A 22,659-nucleotide genomic window follows, 5' to 3' on the forward strand; every position below is an offset into this window, starting at 1 on the left:
ACTTGATTCATCATCATGAATGAGTATTGAGTAATATCTCTTGATACTCAATATTATTCAGTTTTCTCGATGTGATGATGACTGATCTTCCCTTATTCATAGTCTTAATTTTGTCATGTAAACAATTATTTAGAAAACAACTCATGGATATGTAGAAAACAGTCTTCAGTTGCACAGAGTTCTACAAAAGCTGAATACATTGCAGCATCCATGAGAGCAAGAGAAGCAGTATGGCTCCGTAAATTGCTTGTAGGACTGTTTGGTCAGCCCTTAAATCCTACTGTCATCTATTGTGACAATCAGAGTTGCATCAAGCTTTCAATGAATCCAGTCTTTCATGACAGGTCTAAACACATTGAGATTCCTTATCACTATTTTTGAGATATGGTGGAAAGGAATGTGATCCGACTGAATTATATTAGTGCAAGTGATCAGATTGCAGACATTCTACCAAACAGTCTTTGTAAACAATTATTTCCAGCCTTTGTGCTTTGAAAACCATGGTAACTAAATTGATTATTGGAATGTTAGTATAGATTTCATTAGATTGGGATGTTGGTAATAATTATATTAATGATCACAAACTGAATTAGGTAGCAAGTTTTTGAAATTTTGTGAGGATTGGCCATTGAACTAATGGTTTCATAACATCTTCGTACTTTTTTCTAACTTCGTATAATTTTGTATTTTATATTACTTTAAGCCTTTACAAACATATTTGATATTTTGAGCTTTGGTGAATGTTCTACCTTCTCAATCGTACCAATCTTTTTGAACCTTATTACCATTCCATTGCCATACCCCACATCTCCTAGTCATTTGCATTTTTCTATTACTTTAATTCTGAAATAAGCCCCCTTTTTCAATAATGTATTTAAAATAAGTAAATATAATATATTAATATTTGTTTTTGTTTTAAAAACTTGGGTTAGGCACCTAGAGGCTACAAAAAAGATCATTAAAGTCTAGATGTTGGTAACTTGAATTTCACCAATTTCATTCACTAAAAACAAACTGGCTTGCCTTGGACACCTTTCTTTTCATATAAGTCTATATTACCCTATACATCATCAATAATTGTTAATTCACATTATTATGTATAAATTCAAGAATGTTCAACTATACAATTGAATCAAACAAGCCATATTGAAAAAGGGGCCTTATTTCAAGACCACCCAAAGCTCAAAACCAAACAAACAACATACTTATATGATTATACCTCTTGCTAACCTTCCCTTGATATTGTCTCCTTGCAGCATTTAGGATCAATGACCTTCAAATCCTATGGGGGTAGACCTTTAAAGAGATTTTTTACCTCGTACTTAAGTATAGTATGAATATGATAAACCACACAATCTAGGCATACCTCTACTTGATCACGAAGATTGTCTAAAGTCTCATGTAGCATGTAGATGTCAACCACCATTGAGAGCATGGATGCATATGATAGAGATTGAATGATATTGAAGACATGCTTCCTAATAATTGATTGGCTGAGATCCAACAAAATCTTCCTCATCACTTCATGAACCTGAACTCCACCATTTTTGCTAATGTCATTCACCCACCCCCAAAGGCCCAACATCAAAACCCACAATAGGTGGTTAGAAAGCTTGTGGGTGTTGTAACTTGTGATGAGCAAACAGTTATACTGGGGGTGGGGGGCGGAGAGAGGGGTGAATCGATATAAGATAATCTTTTACTTATTAGAATGTAACAGCCACAATAAAGCAATCACATAAGATCAACCAACTAGGAAACACAAGATTTATGTGGAAACCCTTTCGGGAGAAAACAACAAAGAAGCACTACTTGGATCTACTATCCAAATCCAACCACAAAAATAAAATACTTTTACAAATCTTAACCCATTGGAGATGGTAATCCCCACTACTAACCACCAACGCAGAAAGAGACACCAATCTCTTCTATTGGGAGGCAGCAACCTCCAAATGAACAAAGTGTTTGCCTTTTTGAAAATTGCTTTTTCAATGGATGAAGATCATTTGATTCTCTTTCATTAAATCTGCTTGAAAATGATGGAAAGTTTTTCACACTCTCACTCTTCTTCAGAAATCTGCTTGTACTGGAACGATATTACATTTTTTACTTGCCTCCTTACTCCCATCTTTTCTTCCTTTTAAACCATATTATGCTGCCTCATGAAGGGAGACGATTTTCCAAAAGAAGTCGCCCCTTTTCAAAGAGGCCTCAATTAATAGTAATTTAAATCTTCCCAAGGGGTGGGGTCAGCCCATTTAATAATTCCAGTACTACCTTAAATGAGGTTCGACCTCCTTTTTGATCTTAATGATTGCATTGAAAGGTGTGATTAGTGGCCTTTGGCCTTCACACTTGTAAACCCCCATCACTACCTATTAAGACATGCAATTTCCTTCTTTGACAGCAATTATGCTCTTCTCTCCTTTGACATCAATGACAACAGTATTTCCAACAACTTCAGAATCTTTCCGACACCCTTCCCGCATTCAACCACCTTGGGTTGAGGATATTCTTTGTTTCTTCTTCCACCTTGACCTCAATTCCTTTTTCTTTTCCTGCCGACACCTCTGCCATAGCTACCAGCATCTGACACCATTTTTACTGGAAACACCAATTAAGAATTTTGTTTCAAGGCAAACAAAGCCCAACCTGCCAATTGATGTTCATCTAATGTAGGGAAGCCTAAATAAACAGATATAAAGTGCTTTACAAATTCTAGCCAATTCAACTTAATAATAAGCAGGTGATATACAATCCTTGAGCAGCTCCATCAATTACGCTAAATGATATTATCAAATATTCTCTATCCTTTGCTTCATCACAAAACATCCTTGGTGTGCTATTATATGAAGATCACACTTTCAACATGATACTATTATCAGGATATGGACTCAAGATTGCAAGTCTTTGACTAATGAACTTTGCCCTGCTTGGGAAATTACTATGCTGACTTTTAACCCCCATCCTACTCTTCCTCCCTTAAGTTGATTCCTTGGTTTGGCACCCAATCTTCCATTGTGTTCTTACTTCTTCTATTGTGAGTAAGTGGGCATTACAAATCTTCCTATCCATTCTAGTGCACAAGAAATAAAAACTTGCTTGCCAAAAACAGTATGGTGGCACTACAGGAAATCCAAATTCACCTCAAATTAGCACAATTGTGATATTCCTACATGGAATCACCAAGATTGGAATCAGAAGTTTTCATCCTTATCACAAATGTGGAATTTAAGAGGGTTTTCATCCTCTCAAACTCCAATCAAACCAAGGTTTGTTGCCCTTTGATGCCCTAGATTGAACAAATTGCTCAAATCTGAAATCTGGATGCAAAGAGGATAACTTCTTTGATTATGAAATGAGGAAAAGTGCTCCTTTTATAGTTGCCTTTTTTGGCCCTTTATTTATTTTATTTTTATTTTAATTTCCCTCCAAGTATTAATTTTTTTTTCTTTTTCTAAGTTGCGTCAAAAATAAAGTGACCAGGCTTATCTTAAAAAATATTATTTATTATTTTAATCGAAAAAAGGGTTCAAGACATAGATCAACGAGGTTTTCCATGGTAGAAGCTATACTTTTGTGATGACTTCCACACCTTACTTCAGCTCTTCTTTCTTCTGTGGGATGGATCTTCTTCACTCATGGGCATGTGTAATGTTTGCTATAGACGGCATAATGACATTTACCCACTTTGGAATCACCCCTTTAGATACTTAGAATCTTAAAATGCTTTATTCCTAGCTAAATGTTTTAGCTTGTTGTCTCTTTCTGGAGTTTCTTTTTTAGATCCCAGTGCTATTTTTGCTGATTTTGGTTTAGTTCCATCAACTAGCTCTGGTTATCCTCACACAATAATATTAATTTTTCTTTCTTCTTTCTGCTGGTGGAAATTTTACTTTTCTTTGCTTTTAAACTCTGCTTAATATGGATCAAAGAATTTTCATCCTTTTACTGCTCACTAAGAAAAGACAACAGCTTTTGAAGGAATGTTAATTGATTTAGCTATTGCACGCAATATAATCATTAAATCCCCAAAAGATGGGTAGAATATGCAAGGCAATTAACCAGTTATTTATCCTCAATTTTTTGTTCAATTGCAATAAGTTGGTCCCTCATCTGTTCTGCTGCTTCTGCATTAGTATATATTATGGTGTTAAGCCACATTTTGTGATAATAGAGTCTCATACAGAAATTTCCATCTTCTGTCATACTGCATGGGTGTACTTTGCATCCTCTAAATATGAAAAATGTCATCAAGTACAAAAATTAAGACCATCCTCACAAGCCAGTCACTTCTTCTTGATGTTGTTATTGTTTGTATTCTATGTTTTTCAAGTGCTGGCTAGTAGATATTAACTTCATTGATTTTTTCAGCTAGAGAAAGGAGTGGATGGCCTATTTGAGAGTTTCAGCAGGCTAGATTCTCGCATCTCTGTCGTTGGTCAGACTGCAGCAAAGATTGGTGACCATTTACAGGTGAATTGTCACCTTATATGGATGGATGTTTCTGCGATCGAATTTCTCTTAGAAATCAGAAATTATTTTGATAAACTGATCGAGGCTTATAATATTTGGTATATTTCAGATTTAAACTTTGGTAGACATCCAGTTTTAGCTGCTAAATGATTTGAACCAATTTCGCAGAGTGCAGATTCACAAAGAGATACTGCTAATCAAACTATAGAACTCATCAGGGTAATTTCTCTCTCTATGACATGTACTTTGTTGATGCAATTTTACATGGCATTTTGAAATCAATTCTGTGATTCTTACATTAAGTTTGCATATTTTGTAATTACTACAAAATAGGATTTTCTGCTAGAATTCATTTTGTTTATATAACATTGCAGTACCTAATGGAGTTCAACAGCAATCCAGGCGATCTAATGGAGCTCTCACCACTCTTCTCTGATGATAGCCGAGTTGCTGAGGCTGCAGCAATTGCACAAAAACTCCGTAAGCAGGCTTTTCCAAATTACATTTAATGCATAAGCCTTTTTTTTGTTGATTAGCAAATTGTAATCATCAACATGCCATTTGGAAAACATAGGGTAGTACACTGTAGATTTAGAATCCCTTTCAGATTAGAATTAATGTCCAAGGATTTCTTTTTCTGTTAAGATTCCCTTGGGATTCAAATACATCCTTGTGCATGTGGGCTGCATTGACATGGGAAGCGTGCTCGGTGGGACTTGAACCCTGGTTGTCATCAGGGCAATTAATCTCCTTTATTTATTATTTGATCTTATGTTTTTAAAATATTTCCTATGTTTTTATTTGTCTGCTTCATGGAAAGACCAAGCTTTCTTCACCATTACAAATGTATTTATACAGAAAAATCCAACAAAGTGTCTGTATTTTTGGGCATACAGGTAAAACAAATTAACCAACCTCAAAACACATCTAACTATATTAGATGAAATATAACCTTTGTTTCTAACACACACACACCCCCACACCCCCCACCTGCATCCCAAATATAAAATTTGTGAAAATTGTTTCTACATTCAAGCCTTCTCAAAATTTTCAAATTTATGAAGTGATAGGAGTCTCTATGAATCTATATGTAAATTGATTGTGAGTGGGAACAATATTTAAGCTGAATATCATTGGTTCAAATATTTTCTTCGATAAACTGGCGATAGACTTCTATGTGTTTTGATCATTCATGCATAACATGGTTTTTAACCATCTTCATTACACTTTGACCATCACAAAATAAATTCATGGGTTGATTCAATCGTATGCATGTGTTGCTCAAGATTTAATGAAGCCATGTTGCTTTGCATATAGTTCATTGTGTTACTTTTTACTCTGCTTTTGTAGATAAAATAGTGGTAGTCAAGTGTTTTTTGCTATCCTAAGAGATAGCTTTTGAGCCCATGTGGAATGTACATCCAGATATTGACTTGCAATTATCAATAAATCCTACAAAATCTGCATGCATGGTCTGTCAAAAAGAAATGATTATTTTGTGCATACTTGATGCCATAATTCAGAACACTACATGCATATCTCAACACTTGTTTAGCTACTTTCAAATACAAAATTCAAGGTTCTGTCATGAATATTGGGAGATATTCATTGAAAATCATATACCTGGTCTGGTGTGGGTAAGATATATAATACTACCTATCAATTTCCTTTACAGCGTGTCACTTACCTTTCCTGATTCATCAAATCAGAAAACTGTCCCCGCTTCCATTGGTGTTGCCATGTTGTGTCCCTCGTTTGAAACCCTAATTATGATGTCCGCAATTTTGTGAAGTCTTTGAAGAGACAAAATTGCAAGAAGCATACATGATGAAGTCAACTATCTTCAGTGACCAAGGTAGCAATAGATATGGGATATTAATAAAAACTACTAATTAAGACTATATTTAAAGAGATCTGTCATGTAATAGTGTTAATATAATACAGAAGATTATTCAAGCATCAATCAAGACCAGCTTGGATGACTCATCGATGATCAAATTTGACCCCCACTTATCAAAGTGATCATAGACTGTTAAGGAGAGCTGCAATTATATCATTACCGATGAAGTTAGAAGAAATACAGCAGCGGTTGACTAAATTACTTAACTATCAATGAGCATTGGTAATAGTGCGATGGATATGAAGAAAGGAATAAGAAAAGACTCAGAACAGTGACCTGATCACATCCCTTAACTATATCTTATCGATGATTAGATAGAACTTTAGAATAAGTGACATCGATTATAATTGGCTACCAGTTATAATGATGAACAACGATCATTATTTATGAAAGGCTGCAATCATCATAAGACAAGATCGATAAGAAATTCAAGCGTTAACTATAACCAAGAGGTGCGATTAATAGTTATTATAAAGTAAGACAAGTATGTAGGGCCATATGTGTCTTCTACCAAGAGACTTATCACTCCAAACATACCATAGAAGAAGGCAGGTTCTATCATTCAGGAAGGCAATTTGGGAAAGAGACGGAAGAAAGATATTTAATACCGATCACAAAAAGAGATCAGGAAGAAATAAAATATATATTATTGTGGGTAGGCATTGTATAACAGCAAAAAGGTATGCTGTGACTTACTTATGGATCCACACTGATTTACAGAATATTATAAATGAATGCTGCTAAGAATAAAGGGACCAATATACGATCTAGCATGTATGCCGTAGTATAAATAACAGTGTATAATGGTGTAATCAGAATTTATATATATCAGTTATGCTGTATTATATATATATATATATATATACTCCTAATTATTCATAATCCATTGAAGTTAATAGATTCGTAGCCTATTCCTTAATCACTTGCTAAAACCCCTTAAGAGGAGAGGTTGATGTTGTGTAGGGAGAGGCAGAGTAAATCCTCACAAGGTAGGTAAGTTCCAAGATGGGTAAGGACATGTATTTCCAATGCCTTGAGGGAGAGTCCTGAGATGGGTATGAACATGCATTCCCAATGCCTTGAGGGAGCCTGCTTGTAGATGGTTTCCAAGCGCCCTATGACAAGTAATTCCCCATCCTCTTTCGGGTTGATGTTAGGATAGAAGTAAGGAATTAGGGCTTAAGTAGGTTAACTGTCAAATGTATTATGGAACTGTTGTGAGGTATTCACACATCGCTCCGTTGCAAATGGGGATCCCCACTTTTTCGCTTTCTAGGGTTAGTCCTTTTTGCTTTCTAGGTTGTCTTAGAATCTTTGCTGTTAATCTTTGCATTGAAGGGATAGAGTTTTTCAAGTAGTTAGAGGGTCATCATGTCAAGTTGGTCTCTTGGATGGAGTGAAGTAAGTCATCAAGCATGTTACAAGAATGATTTATGGGTGAAAGACTTGAGGATTGAACAAATTGAGCAAAGTCAGGTAAAAGGATTAAGTCAAGAGTCTTTCCTAAGGATGAGTACCTTTCTCCCTCACTAGAGCAAAATTTGCCTAAGTACCTTGCTAAGGACATAGACTCCCGTACCTTTCGAAGGGTCCAGAGAGAAATTGTCATGTACCTTGCTAAGGTCCTAGGGCGAATGTCCTTGTCAAGGATCCAAAGCGAATTTTAAATTGATGTCCATGAAGAGATCCTGGAGCGAACTTCCTATCTTGATTGTGCCCTTGCCAAGGTCCTGGAGCGAACTTTCTACCTTGACCGTGCCCTTGCTAAGGTCCTGGAGCAAACTCTCTACCTTGACCCTGTCCTTGGAGAGGATCCAGAGCGAACTTGTTTCTTGTCCTTGCCAAAGTCCTTGAGCGAATTTTTGCCAATTATGTACCTCACTGAGACCTTAGAGCGAATTTGAAGATGTGTACCTTAGAAGGACTTTAAGGCGAATTTTTTCCAATTGATGTACCTTGGAAAAGTCTTAGATTGAATTTTCTCCATAAACAAGGTCGTGTACCTCCCTAAGGAACAAGAGCGAAAATTTTCATCATGAGCGTACCTTCCTAAGGTACAAGGGAAAAATTTTGACTAAGGTAATGTACCTCAAATTTTGTTTTTTGAGTCCTGTCCTTCCAAAGGACATGGAGCGAATCTTTTAGACCTCGTCTTTGGAGAGAGCATGAAACGAGTTTTATTATAGGGCCTGTCCTCCATAATGTCATAGACTGAATTCCATATTTAAAGTTTGTCCTTGGAAGGGTCTTAGAGGAAAATTGCTATATAGGTCCTGTCCTTCCAAAGGACATTGGGCGAAATCATCTATTTGCCTTGTTCTTGCTGATGGTCCAAAGTGAACTGCTTGCCTTGTCCTTGCTGATGGTCTAGAGTGAACTTGAGTGTCTTAGAGCAAGCTTTGTTTTCAATCATGCCTTGTCCTTATCGTGGTCCAAGAGATAACTTGATCATTTGGAGATGTCCTTAGAAGGGTCATGGAGTGAAAATGTCATTATAGGTCCTGTCCTTGGGAAGGACACAGAGCGAACTGCACTATAAGTCTTGTCCTTGTCAAGGACAAAGAGCGAAAATACTATATAGGGTCTGTCCTTGGAAAGGACATGGAGTGAAACACTTGTCTTGACCTTGTCCTTCCAAAGGCTATAAAGCGAATTGATGTGAAGATAGCATACCTTGCAAAGGTCATCAAGCGAATTTTGATATAGGTCCTGTCCTTGTCAAGGACGATGAGCGAACTTCAATTATAGGTCCTGTCCTTGGGAAGGACGTAGAGCAAAACTATTACATCAAGCGAATTATATGTACCTTGCAAGAGGCCTAGAGCGAAATTCAACAAGGCAAGCATTTGGGCGCCTAAACTAATTCAAAAAATTGGAATTGATAGAAGGGAGTGTATGATTTATTAAGTCGGCCAGCATCAAGGAAGATAATTTACATTTTTGTTTACACTAAACCAAGTCGGCCTTGCATCCTAAAAGACACATCTCTACCCTAGGTCACATATATAAGGGAGCTCAAAAGATCATTTTAACATCAAACCAAAACATTATCTTTCTCCATCAGCGAATTTTGTTAGCAGGTTGAGCGAACTTCTCCAGCAATCAGCAAATTTCAAATTCAAGACAGCGAAGTACATTAAGGAAGGAGAATTTAATCATAAAGCAAGGCAAAATCCCTTCAGCTATAACGAGTTCCTTGATTATTATCAATACTCTTTTGATCAGATATAGAGAAAATAACATAAAATCAGAATGAGGAATTAAGTCAAAATGATAATCTGTAAGGGTTATATACCATTTATGTTTGATGCCCAATTGTTTATTTTGCAGGAGGTAAGTAGAGAGATCAAATGGGCCAGGTTGAAGGAAGATCGGAACAAGGATCTCAAGGAGAGAATTCCAGCATCAAGGTCAAGATACAAGGAGGATGCCTTCAAGAAGCTTCATCAGCAAATACAAAAACATCAAGGAGGAGAAGATCTCAAGATATTCAAAGATTCTCACCACACCCTGGAGGTATGAAGAAATCAGAGGAGTGTTAAGGAGAAGTCATACAATCACTCCAAGGCAAGCAAGAAAAGATAGAAGAAGGACTCAGCTACATCAATAATTCCCATCACCACTACTTTGAGCGAGTTAGAGAATGTTGAGTATTCAAGAGGTGAGTCTATCCAGTCTACAAAGTGTAAGCAAATTGAGGTGGCACCCCACCCCAGTCACCACTCACCAATCAGAGGGGTTCCACATCAGCATGTCTAGATGCAACATACCTGACTCACGAGTGATGGCACAAACTCTGAGGCACCTACCCCTGATATCTATTGGTCCACACTTTCTGAATGTAATTTTCTCATTGGCTAAGGAGAAGTTTGTTGTAACAAACCCTAATTAGGGTTTTTATTGTAAAATCTTGGCCATTGATGGAGAATCAATCCTGGCCATTCGTTGTAAATGAGCTCTCTATATAAAGCTCAAGCTCTTCATTTGTAAAGGTTAATAGCGAATAGTTAGTAATAATAGTGAGTAGAATAGCTAATAGTCAATAGATAGTCCTAAGAGAGTAGAATAGAAGCTAGTGTAGAGTAGGAAGAGAAGGCAGAAATTGTTGCCTAAGTTGTAAATGAACTCCATTTTCATTGAAGTTATGGTGAAGTGTGTTGTTTCATTACAATGTGCATGGTTTTTTGTTGGATCTTCACGTTAGATGATAAATAATTAGATTGAATGGAAGAATTTGTTGAATGTATTCATGTGGAATCCGTTTTGTCCATACCACTAGCCTCTTACTGATTGTAAGTGAGCCTTGCGTGGTCAAATGGAATGATATGAGCTTAACTTCGAATTGTTCTATATTCATTTCTTATGCATTAACTTGAATGGTAATCGATGTTTGATGGTATTGATTTGAACATCTTTGAAATGTCCTTAGAAGATTGCACTGAGCTTGTGTCAAATTGTTCAGCTTGATGGTGAGACCTCCCTCAGTAGGATTCCACCTAGTTATTCATCTATCTTCTTACATTCTAAGGCCTAGAATAGACTCTCTCAAACCCTACCTCTTTTGTTCTTTTTTATCTTCCAATTGAGTAGATAGGACTTAAGTTCTAGCAAATCAAGCATTCAGACATTCGAATGTAAGTCCCCTTGTGATTCCAACATAATCACATCAAACCGATGAGCTTATCCACACGCAGTGACCCTACATTCATGAACCTTGGAGTCTTCTCAAGTGATCCTTTAGCTAATCTTCAGCATTTGAGAGATTTTGTTCAAGAGAGGATAAGATACTCTTGGTATTTTATTTTGTGTTGACTTGTTCGTAAAAAACACATCAACAGGAACATTCGTTGTTTCTTATTTTAATATGATTCAAATGCATAGTGATGTATGTTAATCATTGGGAATTGGCAGCCTCCTAGTTGGGGACATTACATGCCATTGGATTGCATTCAGTCATCTGGAAAGTTTGAAGCAATTAATTAATATATTTTGTTTGAGAATCACAAGCTTGTGCTTGCCATATCTCCAATCCAAGGCAATTGTGCAACAGGTCAAGACCAGTCACCCATTTCAAGTACTTGAAAAATTAGTCATAAAAAGATGTATAAGGAATAAGTAAACACATTGCAATGATTCCATTGGACATTGAGTTATTAACATTTAACTAGTTTTTAATAGTGAAAATCAAAATATCATATCGCAGCAAGAATTCTCAAATTTTCATAATGATTATTCATGATTACAATCAACATTGAACAATGTTCAAACTTCAAAACAAAATAGAAAATACTAAATAGCAATACTAATTACTTATGTCTCATGAGTCGTTGGCTAATGGCCTAATGCCTCTAATCATCCCAAAGCTCCTCACCAAACTCCTCATCACTAGAACCATTGGACTCCACATGCTCAAGCTCATCTACATTGATACCAATCAGTCTTGTTTGTTTAGCATAATCATCATTCAATGTTTTCTCTCTGGCTCTACATCCCATCTAGCTATTGGACTCTCTTTGTACGTGTGTTGCGGTTAATGAATCGCAAGGCATTTTGTACAACCACAAGCTTCTCTGCCTTCCTAGAAGTCAGCCTGTTCGTCTTAATGGAGTTAATGAAGCTATAATTAGATCAAATTTTTCTCTCAGTAGCAAAAGAACGAGAATCTTGGGACAATAGACGAATGGCTAGAGTAGTAGTAAAAGATCAAGGCCTATGCATAGTCCACTATACTTGGGGTCCTCTTTTGTCATGGTCTTTAGATCTATCTTGGCCACCTTTGAATATCCCAAAGAGTGACAGTTTTGTCCCTTTTGTATGAATCAAGCTGGCTTGTATAGAATCATACATTTTCCAAATGGCCTTCGCAAACTATTCCTTCACCTCAATATCTTGTATTGTGTAATTCTACCGAACCTTTACACATACCACTTCGGGTTCAATTCATAGGCAGCCATGTGTAAGGGAGCGTTGAGCTTCTCCCATCTGGGATGAATGATTAGCTGAATATGCATGGTGTAGGATTGCAATGTGGGGTCCTTCTCTCGCACAACAACCTTCATTTGATGAAGCGTAGAATCACTGCTCTTATACACTTCTCCGAGGGAAGGTGCTTTATCTCCATATCTAATAACTCTGAAGATTGGAGTAATAATGGAGACAATATATTTGGCATCAACCCTAAAGACATCACTCTCAACCACCTCCTTCACCCTCTCTTCCCTTGCTATGTCTTTGACTTAGGCCACCAATTCCATTTTTCTGTCACAACCGTTGGTTGCAATGCCTTAAGTATACTCTCCAAGAGAATAAAGTATGATGCATACCTAGTCTCTACAGGTTTCAAGAATTCCTTCTTGGAGAAGGACTTGAAGAGTGCATGTGAAGTGTCGTGGTTGTAGATAAAATCTGCACAACTCTAGCATCATTGACATTTGTTTTGATCTAGCTGATTTTACCCATGTCCTTGAGTGCATTATTCATGAAATGCACACAACAAGGAGTCCACCAAATATGTCTATAGGCTGTCTCAATTAACTTCTCTGCAAGTTTTCTCACATGGGCCACATCTGTCACTACCTACACCGGTTTTTTTTGTGGTCAACCTTCTCTATAGCATCTTTGAGTATCTAGAACTGAAAATGAGCATATTTGCAATGGCTTAAACAATCAACAGCCCTAAGGAAATAAGGGCTCTCTGTAGATGTAACCATGATATTGGTGAGTGGACGATGCTTAATGGTTGTCCATCCATCCATGACTCTGCTGCATCCACTTGTGAGCTAGGTACTCTTTATTTTCTTGATTAAAATTTTTAATCTTGAAATTGTTTATATCCAAGATTGTTTTCCTCAATTTAGTCTCCCTTGGTGGCACATATGATGGTTGCACCTTTTAATCTTTGCCACAACATCCTTATAATAAGGAGAGCGAGCCACATGGAAGTGAATGTCATTGGCATCATTTGCCTCATCCTTTGCTTGTTTGTTGAATAAATGTGCCAATGGTTGTGAAGATGCAAGACTAGTCTTCTTACATTTTCCCTTAGGTTGAGTTGCCCCTGAACTAGATGGATTTGGTAGGCTGAGACTTCGCAATGTAGAAGTACAAACTGTAGAACTTTGATGACCCCTACCCATTTGTGGCAAAGTAGCAAATGTAGGTACTTATTCATTACAACCCCAAAATTTTAATATTTCTGCCCTTCTTCCATTTTTTTGCATACATCTACTCCGTTGCCTCAAATAAGAAGGAAGTGAGTATTAGTTCTAGTCATGCTGCCATACCATCCAAATTTACACATGTTGCACTTCTGTAATGCCCCTACTTTGGAATAGAATTTAATAATAAATAATAATAATAATATTAAAATAGAAAAGAATAAAAATAAAATTTAAATTAAAATGTAAAATAATATAATTAAATATAACTAAAATTTAATTAAGTTAATGAATGGTCAAAAGACACGGAAGGAAAAGTTGTGACTCCCTTAAACATGGGATATAAAAGGGAGAAGAGAACCTCATTTTGAGAAGGGGATAATTTGGGAATCAGAAGTGCAGATCTGATTGTGAAAGGTTGGGGCCCTTTCAAAGGGCAGAAATAATGAAGAGCTGCACTCTTTCAAAGGGTGCTAGTGGTGAAAGGGTATGTCTCTTGCCAAAGGGCATACATGATTAAGAGGTGTGACCTCTCCCTCACATTGAGAGATATAAAAGAAAGGAATCAAAAGCATCCAGTGACATGATCATCGATAAGATTAGATCAGAACTATTATTAAGTTACAGGAATTGGCAGCCTCCTAGTAGGGGACATTACAACTTCCACAACCTAGTGCCTCTGTTTGTTCCGGCCTTTGTTGGTAACTTGGATGCAAATTATTTTAAAGGTCACTTTGGATCAAAGGGGCCCTTGGCCCATTTTTGCAGGATTTGAGAAGGGTAACTATAATTTTGACTCCCAATAGAATTTTTTTCAGTTTGAGTGTTAGTGTCACCACCCCACCCACCATTTTCTCTATGCTAGGATCATCAGATGATTCACTTTCACTGTCAATTTCTACTTCAACCTCTTGTCCTTGACACTCATCCTACTCATGCTGTGAGAACTCATAATGATAATGATGCTGCAAGAAACAATGACTGAATAAATAAATTAGAAAACCTGTATGCTGCTGTCATAATTTGTCAAATTAAAAACAAGTAGTTTAAAAATGGGTGTGGATAAGTTTCAAAAATCAATTCATTACGTGGTTCAAAGTTTCAAACAAGTGAAATTCAAATTATATTTTTGCCGTTGTATTTCTCAATAGAGAAATAATGCAAAATATCGGGAAAAAGAATATATCCATATTGCTGTAGCAAATTAGCAATGCAAATTGATGAATTTAAAATTTTGAACTTGAAGTAAACAGTGAACAATGAAAACTCAAACGTAAGATCATCAAACAACAAATAAAGACAAAAAGGGGTGGTGTTTTCACTTTTCAATCTCAAACAATAGGGTTTTCTATCATGCATTAATCATAACAGTTGTAATGAACAATGAACAAATAAGGTTTTGAATGCCTACCTTTAATCTTGAGTCATAGTGTTGAATCTTGATGCCCTCTTCCTCTTACAATAATGAAGAAAATTCTAGCTTGTTTGGTTTCCTTCCAGCTCAATCTCACTACTAAGCTACTTTCGTCTTCACTTTCAGACTCCTCACTGATTTTATGTGGTTTGGAATGAGATCATATGTCTGTTTTATCATTTTTTGGAGGCCTTGGGGATTGGGGTCGGATTAGGGTTAGGTTAGTCACTTTGAAAGCATCCCTTTTAGGCTTGAGGGACTCTTGGGAGTCTCGACGATGCCTCAGCATCCCCTTTTAGGCATTTCCAAAGGGAAATGGAGATGTTCCTTCTTAGAGGGAAACGTCTTGGGGACGACAGAGGAGGCATGGTGGAGGTGGTCCATGTCTTAGGGATGTTCTCCTAGCGTCCCCAAGTCTCAGGGACGTCCTTGTTTCGGAAACGAGCAATTATTTTGGGGGGACGCATCATCGTGGAACCATGTTTATATTATAATTATATTATTATAATATAATAGTATATTATTATAATCTAATAATTATAATATATTAATATAATATAATTATTATATTATTGTATTATATTATTGTATTATAATGATATTATAATAATAATTATATATTATGATAACTTAATAATAATATATGTTTTTTTAGATCTGATATTTTTCTTGTTTAAACCTCTATTTTTTCAAAAAATCTTATACTTTTGATTTGCCGATTTTTTCCTCAAATGATACCTTCTGTTTTGTTTTGGCCTTTTGGGGGTTAGCCTGGTTTGTGTTTTGTCCAGGGCCTCCATTTTTTGCCCTACTTCTTTGCTATTGTATCTGCTGTACATCCTAGTCCAGTTGATCTATTTTTTGTTATATGTGGATATCAATGTATTTTCTCTCTTTCTAATATTGCTTAATCACTATTGACATCTTAATATATTTATTTTACAATATTCAAAATTTGAATTTGAAATAATTAATCTAAAGTAGCCAAACTAGTGTTGCCGGGAATAATCATTATGTTATGTTGTCATATTATGTTTATGTTGTCGTCGGTAATAATGAGTTACGGCAGTCAGTTAGTTAGTCGTCTTGAAGGGTAGTTGGACGTGACGGTTGGTTGCACCCCTTCGGGTATTATATATTGCATACCTTTCCTTCGTAGTGGCATCATCATAGTCGTATCTGGGTGTAATGTTGTAAGCACTTGATGTACATGGACTGTTGAATTAATACAGAAACTGGCTCTTTAAAATATTTCCATTATGTTCTGTGCATTTACTTTCTCCATTTAATCATTTACCCGTATGTGGCAAACATTTGGCGCCGTTGCCAGGGACATACTCGGGAAAGGAAGGAGTGGATGGCGCATGAACACGATGGGCCTACCCGTTGGTGAGATAAACCCTGAGGCCGACGATGCGCAAACAGAGCTCTACGACGGAGAAGACACTGCAACGAGGGAATTCTCAATCTTGCTGCAGGTGGCCATCGAGACCTACGTCCAAAGGGAGGCCATGGAGGTTGACGTCCCAACAAGTGCAGTGTGGACCGCACTGGAAGTTAGCCCCGCAGCGAATCGGTTGATGAACCACCTCCCTTGGTTGCTTGCACAGGCATCATTGGCACAACAAACCCGCCTGGAGGAGATTGCCCGTGAGGAGCGACACCAATATGTTCTCCGACAGTACGTAGAAAACAATCGTTGTTGGGATGCAGAGCGTGATGGCAAGAGGCGAAGGGTAAATTGAACCCTATAATAATCCTGACGCAATGTTGACATAAATTGTAGCTGAAAGGGAAATAATAAATGTTTTTTTTTGTGTACATGGTGTGTGCTTGCTATGTACGGAAGTGATTTATGCCCAATATACTAAATAAGGACAAAAATAAAAAGATACAAAGTGACAAATGGGAAGTGGCACAAAGAGCATTGAATCTCAGACAACAAATAGAACAAAGGCGTAGGCTAAGGCAGCTTGCCGAGGGACGACCGACCGAGGGGTTGCTCGAAGGGAACCCAGGAGGTGTCACGGAGGTTGTAGAGGCAGAGATAGACGAAGAGAATTACACTCTCTGCACTGTCGTAGGGTTGCCTGAAGGGAACCTAGGAGTCACAAAGGGTGCCGAAGGAGAACTCTACAGTTCGCCAGAATACCACCGTAGGGTAAGATGTCGCGAAGAGTTGGTGGAACAAACAAGGCGAAGTCTAAACCTGATCGACGCTACCAGAGACCTAAAGAACTTGTCCATTTCGGAGGACAACCAGAGGGAGACGACCGAAGGTGACGGTACGACTGACAGTGCCGAGGGAGCACAAGGGTACCGTACGAGAGACAATTTGTTCGGTTCGGGTCAACAACCTTCTCCGGAGGACCCACGAGTGGAGGGTCAGGTGCAGGAGGCGGAGTTGGAGGATCACTAGGTACAAGCACACAAGGCACCAGAGGAGTGAGACCCAGCGATGGGATGGCAAGTAAGCAAAAGTTGCCGAAGTTCAATGGCGACGGGAAGGAAGATCCTGTCTGCCATTGCCACACTTGCGAAACCATATGGTCAACGAACGGTGTTATCGACCAGGACGGATGGGTAACACAATTTCCAGCAACCTTACGGGGAATTGCCATCGACTGGGACTCGGATATCGATAAAACTGCAGTGGCCACATGGGACACACTGCAGAAAGCCTTCGAGAAGGAGTTCCGCCTACTTCTAGACGACAATGAAATAGTAGCCGAAATCTATGGCACAAAGCAGAACAAGAACGAGACGGTTCGAGCCTATAGTCGGCGGCTCAAGGAACTGTTGGGGAAAATGGAGAGTCAACCAGCGGATGGTTTGAAAAAGAGATGGTTCGTGGAGGGACTGAAATGCTCCCTCCGGAAGAAGATGAAAATTGTTCCACCAACCTCATACGACGATGCATGTAATAGAGCGATGGATCTCGAGAGCGAAACCAAGACATCCAAGAAGAAAAAGAAGGATAGCTCGTCCGAGGCTGATGACTCTTCCGAGGGAAGTAGCAGCGATGGTGAGTCCGGCAAAAAGGTGCAAGCCCTGTAGAAGGACCTGTTGAGGATGATGAAAGAGCTGAAGGTTATGAAGGGAGGTCCGAGCAAGACCGACGAAGGGGAGCTTTGGTGCACGGAATGTAAGATAGACGGCCACACGAAAGGCTCCTGCCCAAAGAAAGCCTATTGTGATATATGCCAGTTGATGGGGCATCCCACCAGGGAATGCCCCTACAACATGAAAACACAAAACCAACAAGTATTGCTTACGCATGAACAACCAACTACATCGGGCGGTACTAGCAGCTCCTAGGCAAACAACAATGCAACATCGGGAGGCTACCGAGATAACCGGTGGGGAGGACGAAACAACAATAACAACAATAACAATACAAGGAGCCGAATCCAATACGACTCCAAAGGCCGACCAATGATACAATGCAGAGCGTGCAGCCAGTGGGGGCACTTCGCCCAAGACTGCTCGAAGGGAGAGGCCACACAATATTTGTGCAAATGGTGCGGACCAGGAGACCACGAAGACGCCAGCTGCCTGAAGTTCGACGTCAACTTGCTCAATATTGAGGAAACCAAAGAAGAGGAAGCGCTGGTCGTAACCTGCGCCCAAGCCAGACAAGCAACGTGCCTGGACTCGGAGACGGAGAAGTGAAGGGTACGGGAAGCATGGGAAGAAATTGAGAAAGAGATACAAGAAAGGGCGAAGGCGAAGGGTACGACAGGTACTTCAAGCCGATCGGAGGCGGAGGAGGCTATACTAAATCAAATTTTAAAACTGGAGTGCCTGTGAAGGTACACGACCTCCTCCAGATGATGCCTCAATCATGAATGGCGTTGTTGAATAATCTCTCCCAACCACGCACCAATACCAAGCACCGCCCAGATGTTTCTGGGGGGTCTGCAATAGACCCTATGCTGCTGGCAGTTAACACTGGAAGGAACTCGACCATTGTGGAGATGGGTATCCTTGGCACCATTTTAATCGATACCATCGTCGATGGTGGATCAGGAGTGAATGTTCTTCCAGAAGAAACCTGGCGGAAGCTGCGGCCATCTACATTCAATCTGTTGGGAGCAGATCAGCATGGAATCAAACCCATCGGGACACTGATGGGCTAGCAAGTTACCATCGGGACACAATCGTTCATACTGGACTTCGTGGTAATCCCACTAAAGAAAAAAGGGTATGATGCGATCTTAGGGAGAGGGTGGCTGGTGGTAGCCAAGGCCACCCACAACTGGAAGAAGAACACTCTGTTTATGGAGAATGGAGGAAGGAAGTTTATCATAGACCTCGGGACACAGTTGGTTAGTGAGGAATTGGCATCATCTTCAGAATTAGAGGGTGAAGGAGAAGGCGACCTGGGGAACGAAGGACGGGGCTGCAGGGAGCCCAACGACGAAGGGATTCTCAAACTAGGAGAGTGCTCCGAGGATGAGACGGGGTCATTGAATGGGCTCTTCCACTGGCAGATGGAGGATTACGAAATGTTCCAGAGCTACAGGCTCGAAGTAGAGGAACCAGAGCAAGTAATAGAGGAGGTGTACCTGCCAGAATACAAAGAATATTGGAAGGGAGACACCCCAAACCTCGATGACGTAGATAATCCCAAGATCATTGGTGTTAGCAATGATTGGAACCCTGTGTGGAAGGCCACAACCTTCAAAATCTTTATTCTTCTTCTTCTTCTTATGTATGGGAAGGAGACCGTGGTTCCTGTAGAATTTATGGTTCCAGGTCTTCGGATGGCCATTGAAAATAGACTTGCCATCAATGGGTCCAAATGGAAACCCTACCACGAGAAGCGCGCAGGGGACCTGAGAGGCCGGAAGGACACCCGAGAGGATGGAAGGGGACTTGAGAGGCCGGGCAGGTGACTCGAGAGGCACGGGACCCAAATGGGAGACTCTCGTGCGAGGAAAATCGAGAAGGATGAAGGGCGATCCTAGAGACACGGGACCCGAGCCGAAGACTCTCTGGACAATTAAATTAGGAAATTGAAAAAAAAAAAAATAAAAAAAAAAAATTTGAAAAGTTAGAAAAAAAAAAGAAAAAAGAAAAAAGAAAAAAATCGGTGGCCATGGTGGAACTAGCGTCGGGGGGCCACCGTACGGTGGAACCACCACGGGAGACCACCGTGCGGTGGGACACCGTACAGTGGAACCACCACGGTCGACCACCGTGCGGTGGGACAACGTACGATGCACCACCATCGACGGAGGTCATCGGCCTAGGGTGGAACTCGGTGGGTATTCATCCACCACATGACCTTCCTAGTCATCGTACGAGAGACCAATCACCATACGACACCAAGCTTCGGGTGACCCCAGTTGCCGTACGGGTTCACTCCATCGTCCGGCAGATAACCTCTATAAAAAAAATGACGACCAGATTTAAAATCATTCGATGGAGTTTGGAGCCAGGACACTAAGAGGCAGGTTTTTGGCATCTTAAAATATCACAAAAATGATGTGCGCCATGGACTTTCGTGTGGTTCTGAAGGTGTTAAATTGGTGTTGGCGGTGGGGGCGCTGCCCCTCGACCCCGCTGGGGTGCTGCCCTAGACCCCTAGTTTATTTTTGAGCTACAATACACTTTTGAGTTGGGCGAAGGCATCAGAGAAGTCACGGTAAGTGTTGGGGTTGTTCCGTACTGTGAGAAAGAAGCTTGAAGCTAAGCATTGGTGGGGAAGCCATAAGCCATAGAGGGAGACGGATTTGGAAGTTGTGAACAAACAGAGTTTGAAGGAAGGCATTGCAGGAATGTGAAGTCGTACGGCACCAGGGAGTTATTCAATTTAGTTATCAGCCTTTGGGGAGTGTGATGGAGGATTTGAGGCGTCTCCTAGTCTTTGTGCCAGAAGGTTGTGGCCACTTCCAAGCATGAATGGTACGCTTTGAGGAACTCAGAGTATGTCTCGACTGGACGTGAGGTTGCCTTGGTGGATGCATAGAGGGCTCGGGAGGAGCTGACCACCAAGTTGGAGGCAGTAGTAGCGTGAGACTTAGCTCAACGTACCCAGGAGTTGGATGCCGAGAGGGCAGCATGGGTGGCTATCGAGGACAAATTGGCTAGGTAGACTGTATCATTTGAGTAGCAATTGGTGGAGGCTGAGACTAAAAAGCGTGTTTTATAGACAAGTTTGGTTTAGGCACAGGAGGATTGTGATGTCAAGAAAAAAAAAAAAAAAGAACTCCTTGGGGAAGCAATAATGGTTACATCCGCACTTGAGCATCGGATGGTAGCAAAAAAGGGTTTTCAGGCGAGGATGTAGTAGGTGTATAAGTTCTGGGCTTGACTGGCGTCAGCAGTTCTCTACCTTGGTTCTTTTTAGTGTCATCTCTATTTTGTATTAAGTCGTACAGAGATGACTTCTTTTCTTGGGGGGGATGATGTTGCCGGTAATAATCATTATGTTATGTTGTCATATTATGTTTATGTTGTCGTCGGTAATAATGAGTTACGACAGTCAATTAGTTAGTCGTCCCGAAGGGTAGTTGGACGCAACGGTTGGTCGCACCCCTTCGGATATTATATATTGCATACCTTTCCTTCATAGTGGCATCATCATAGTCGTATCTGGGTGTAATGTTGTAAGCACTTGATGTACATGGACTGTTGAATTAATATAGAAACTGGCTCTTTAAAATATTTCCATTATGTTCTGTGCATTTACTTTTTGCATTTAATTGTTTACCTGTATGTGGCAAACAACTGGGTCATACTATTCACTTCAACTATACTCCGACTCAAATGGCTTGACCGATGTGCTTGATTTTCTTAGTGTGGTTGCGTTAAATTTCTCATTATTTTATTATTAGTGGTTGATTGGGCCTAGTTGACCCATCATTTTCAAAGCCCCTATTGCACCTTCTAGAGCAAAGTGGTTGATAGAGGCCCGTAACAACATGCTGACAACGGATATGGTTTGAGCAGACCTATTCCTAAGTTCACTTTTGAGAGAATTTTAACTTTTGGAGTTTCGATTGTCATAAACACTATCTTTTGTTTCTTGACCACCTCCAAGTTGACTCTTGCTGCTACAATTAGTTTCTACATTGATTACATTCTGCAGTGTTGAACTTGTGTTCCATTTGTTGACCTTTTCAAGCTTGGTTTTTAGTTTGAGTGGAAGCAGTTTTTGATCACAGCTTTTTTATTTGTGGTTATTTACGATATTTGGGGATTCTGACATACTAATATTGTTTTGTTTTTTGACATTTTCAATTCAATGATTTGCTGTTAGATAGTCATAAGGAAATGTATGTGTTGTGTGTATTCACCCACCCATCCCCATCATTGACAGGGGACCCTGTCTCTGGGTTCTTCCCGTGGGAGATAGTCCAAGTCGAGTGCCGCCGAGGCCAATTTCGGCCTCCACGACCATTCTGCAAGCATCGACTCCTAATGTCTATTTCGCCCAAATAACTCCGTTTGCCTGAAAAATTCCATTCAAGAGTCAAAGTCTCACCAATGAACTGGTAAACCCTGAAATCAGTGAGTGAAGGATCGGACCTGAGAACGTCTAAGTCAAAATACAAGGATAGCTTACAAATCGGCTTTGAGCGTCAAAATGCTAAGTTTACACTCGCCCTCTAAAAGCCGAAAACCATTAAAACTCTCAAAATACCTTTCATGCCGACTTTCAAAACGGCTCAAAATACCCGAAATAAGCTATTCGAGTTCAAAAT

The 22,659-nt window shown here is 39.5% G+C and overlaps 1 protein-coding gene across 3 annotated transcripts in view; it reads left to right on the plus strand.

The window, feature by feature from the left end:
• The window catches only part of LOC131034874 (exocyst complex component SEC10b), a 147,387-nt gene that overhangs the window by 19,740 nt on the left and 104,988 nt on the right, over nucleotides 1-22,659 (plus strand). For all 3 annotated transcript variants that reach the window (XM_057966474.2, XM_057966475.2, XM_057966476.2), the window contains 3 exons: nucleotides 4,375-4,476; nucleotides 4,645-4,695; nucleotides 4,851-4,956. In XM_057966474.2, coding sequence (XP_057822457.2) covers nucleotides 4,375-4,476; nucleotides 4,645-4,695; nucleotides 4,851-4,956 — 259 coding nt within the window. The remainder of the gene's footprint in view (nucleotides 1-4,374; nucleotides 4,477-4,644; nucleotides 4,696-4,850; nucleotides 4,957-22,659) is intronic.

The sequence above is a fragment of the Cryptomeria japonica genome, chromosome 10 (assembly GCF_030272615.1).
Source record: "Cryptomeria japonica chromosome 10, Sugi_1.0, whole genome shotgun sequence".
In the NCBI taxonomy this organism is placed as follows: Eukaryota; Viridiplantae; Streptophyta; class Pinopsida; order Cupressales; family Cupressaceae; genus Cryptomeria; species Cryptomeria japonica.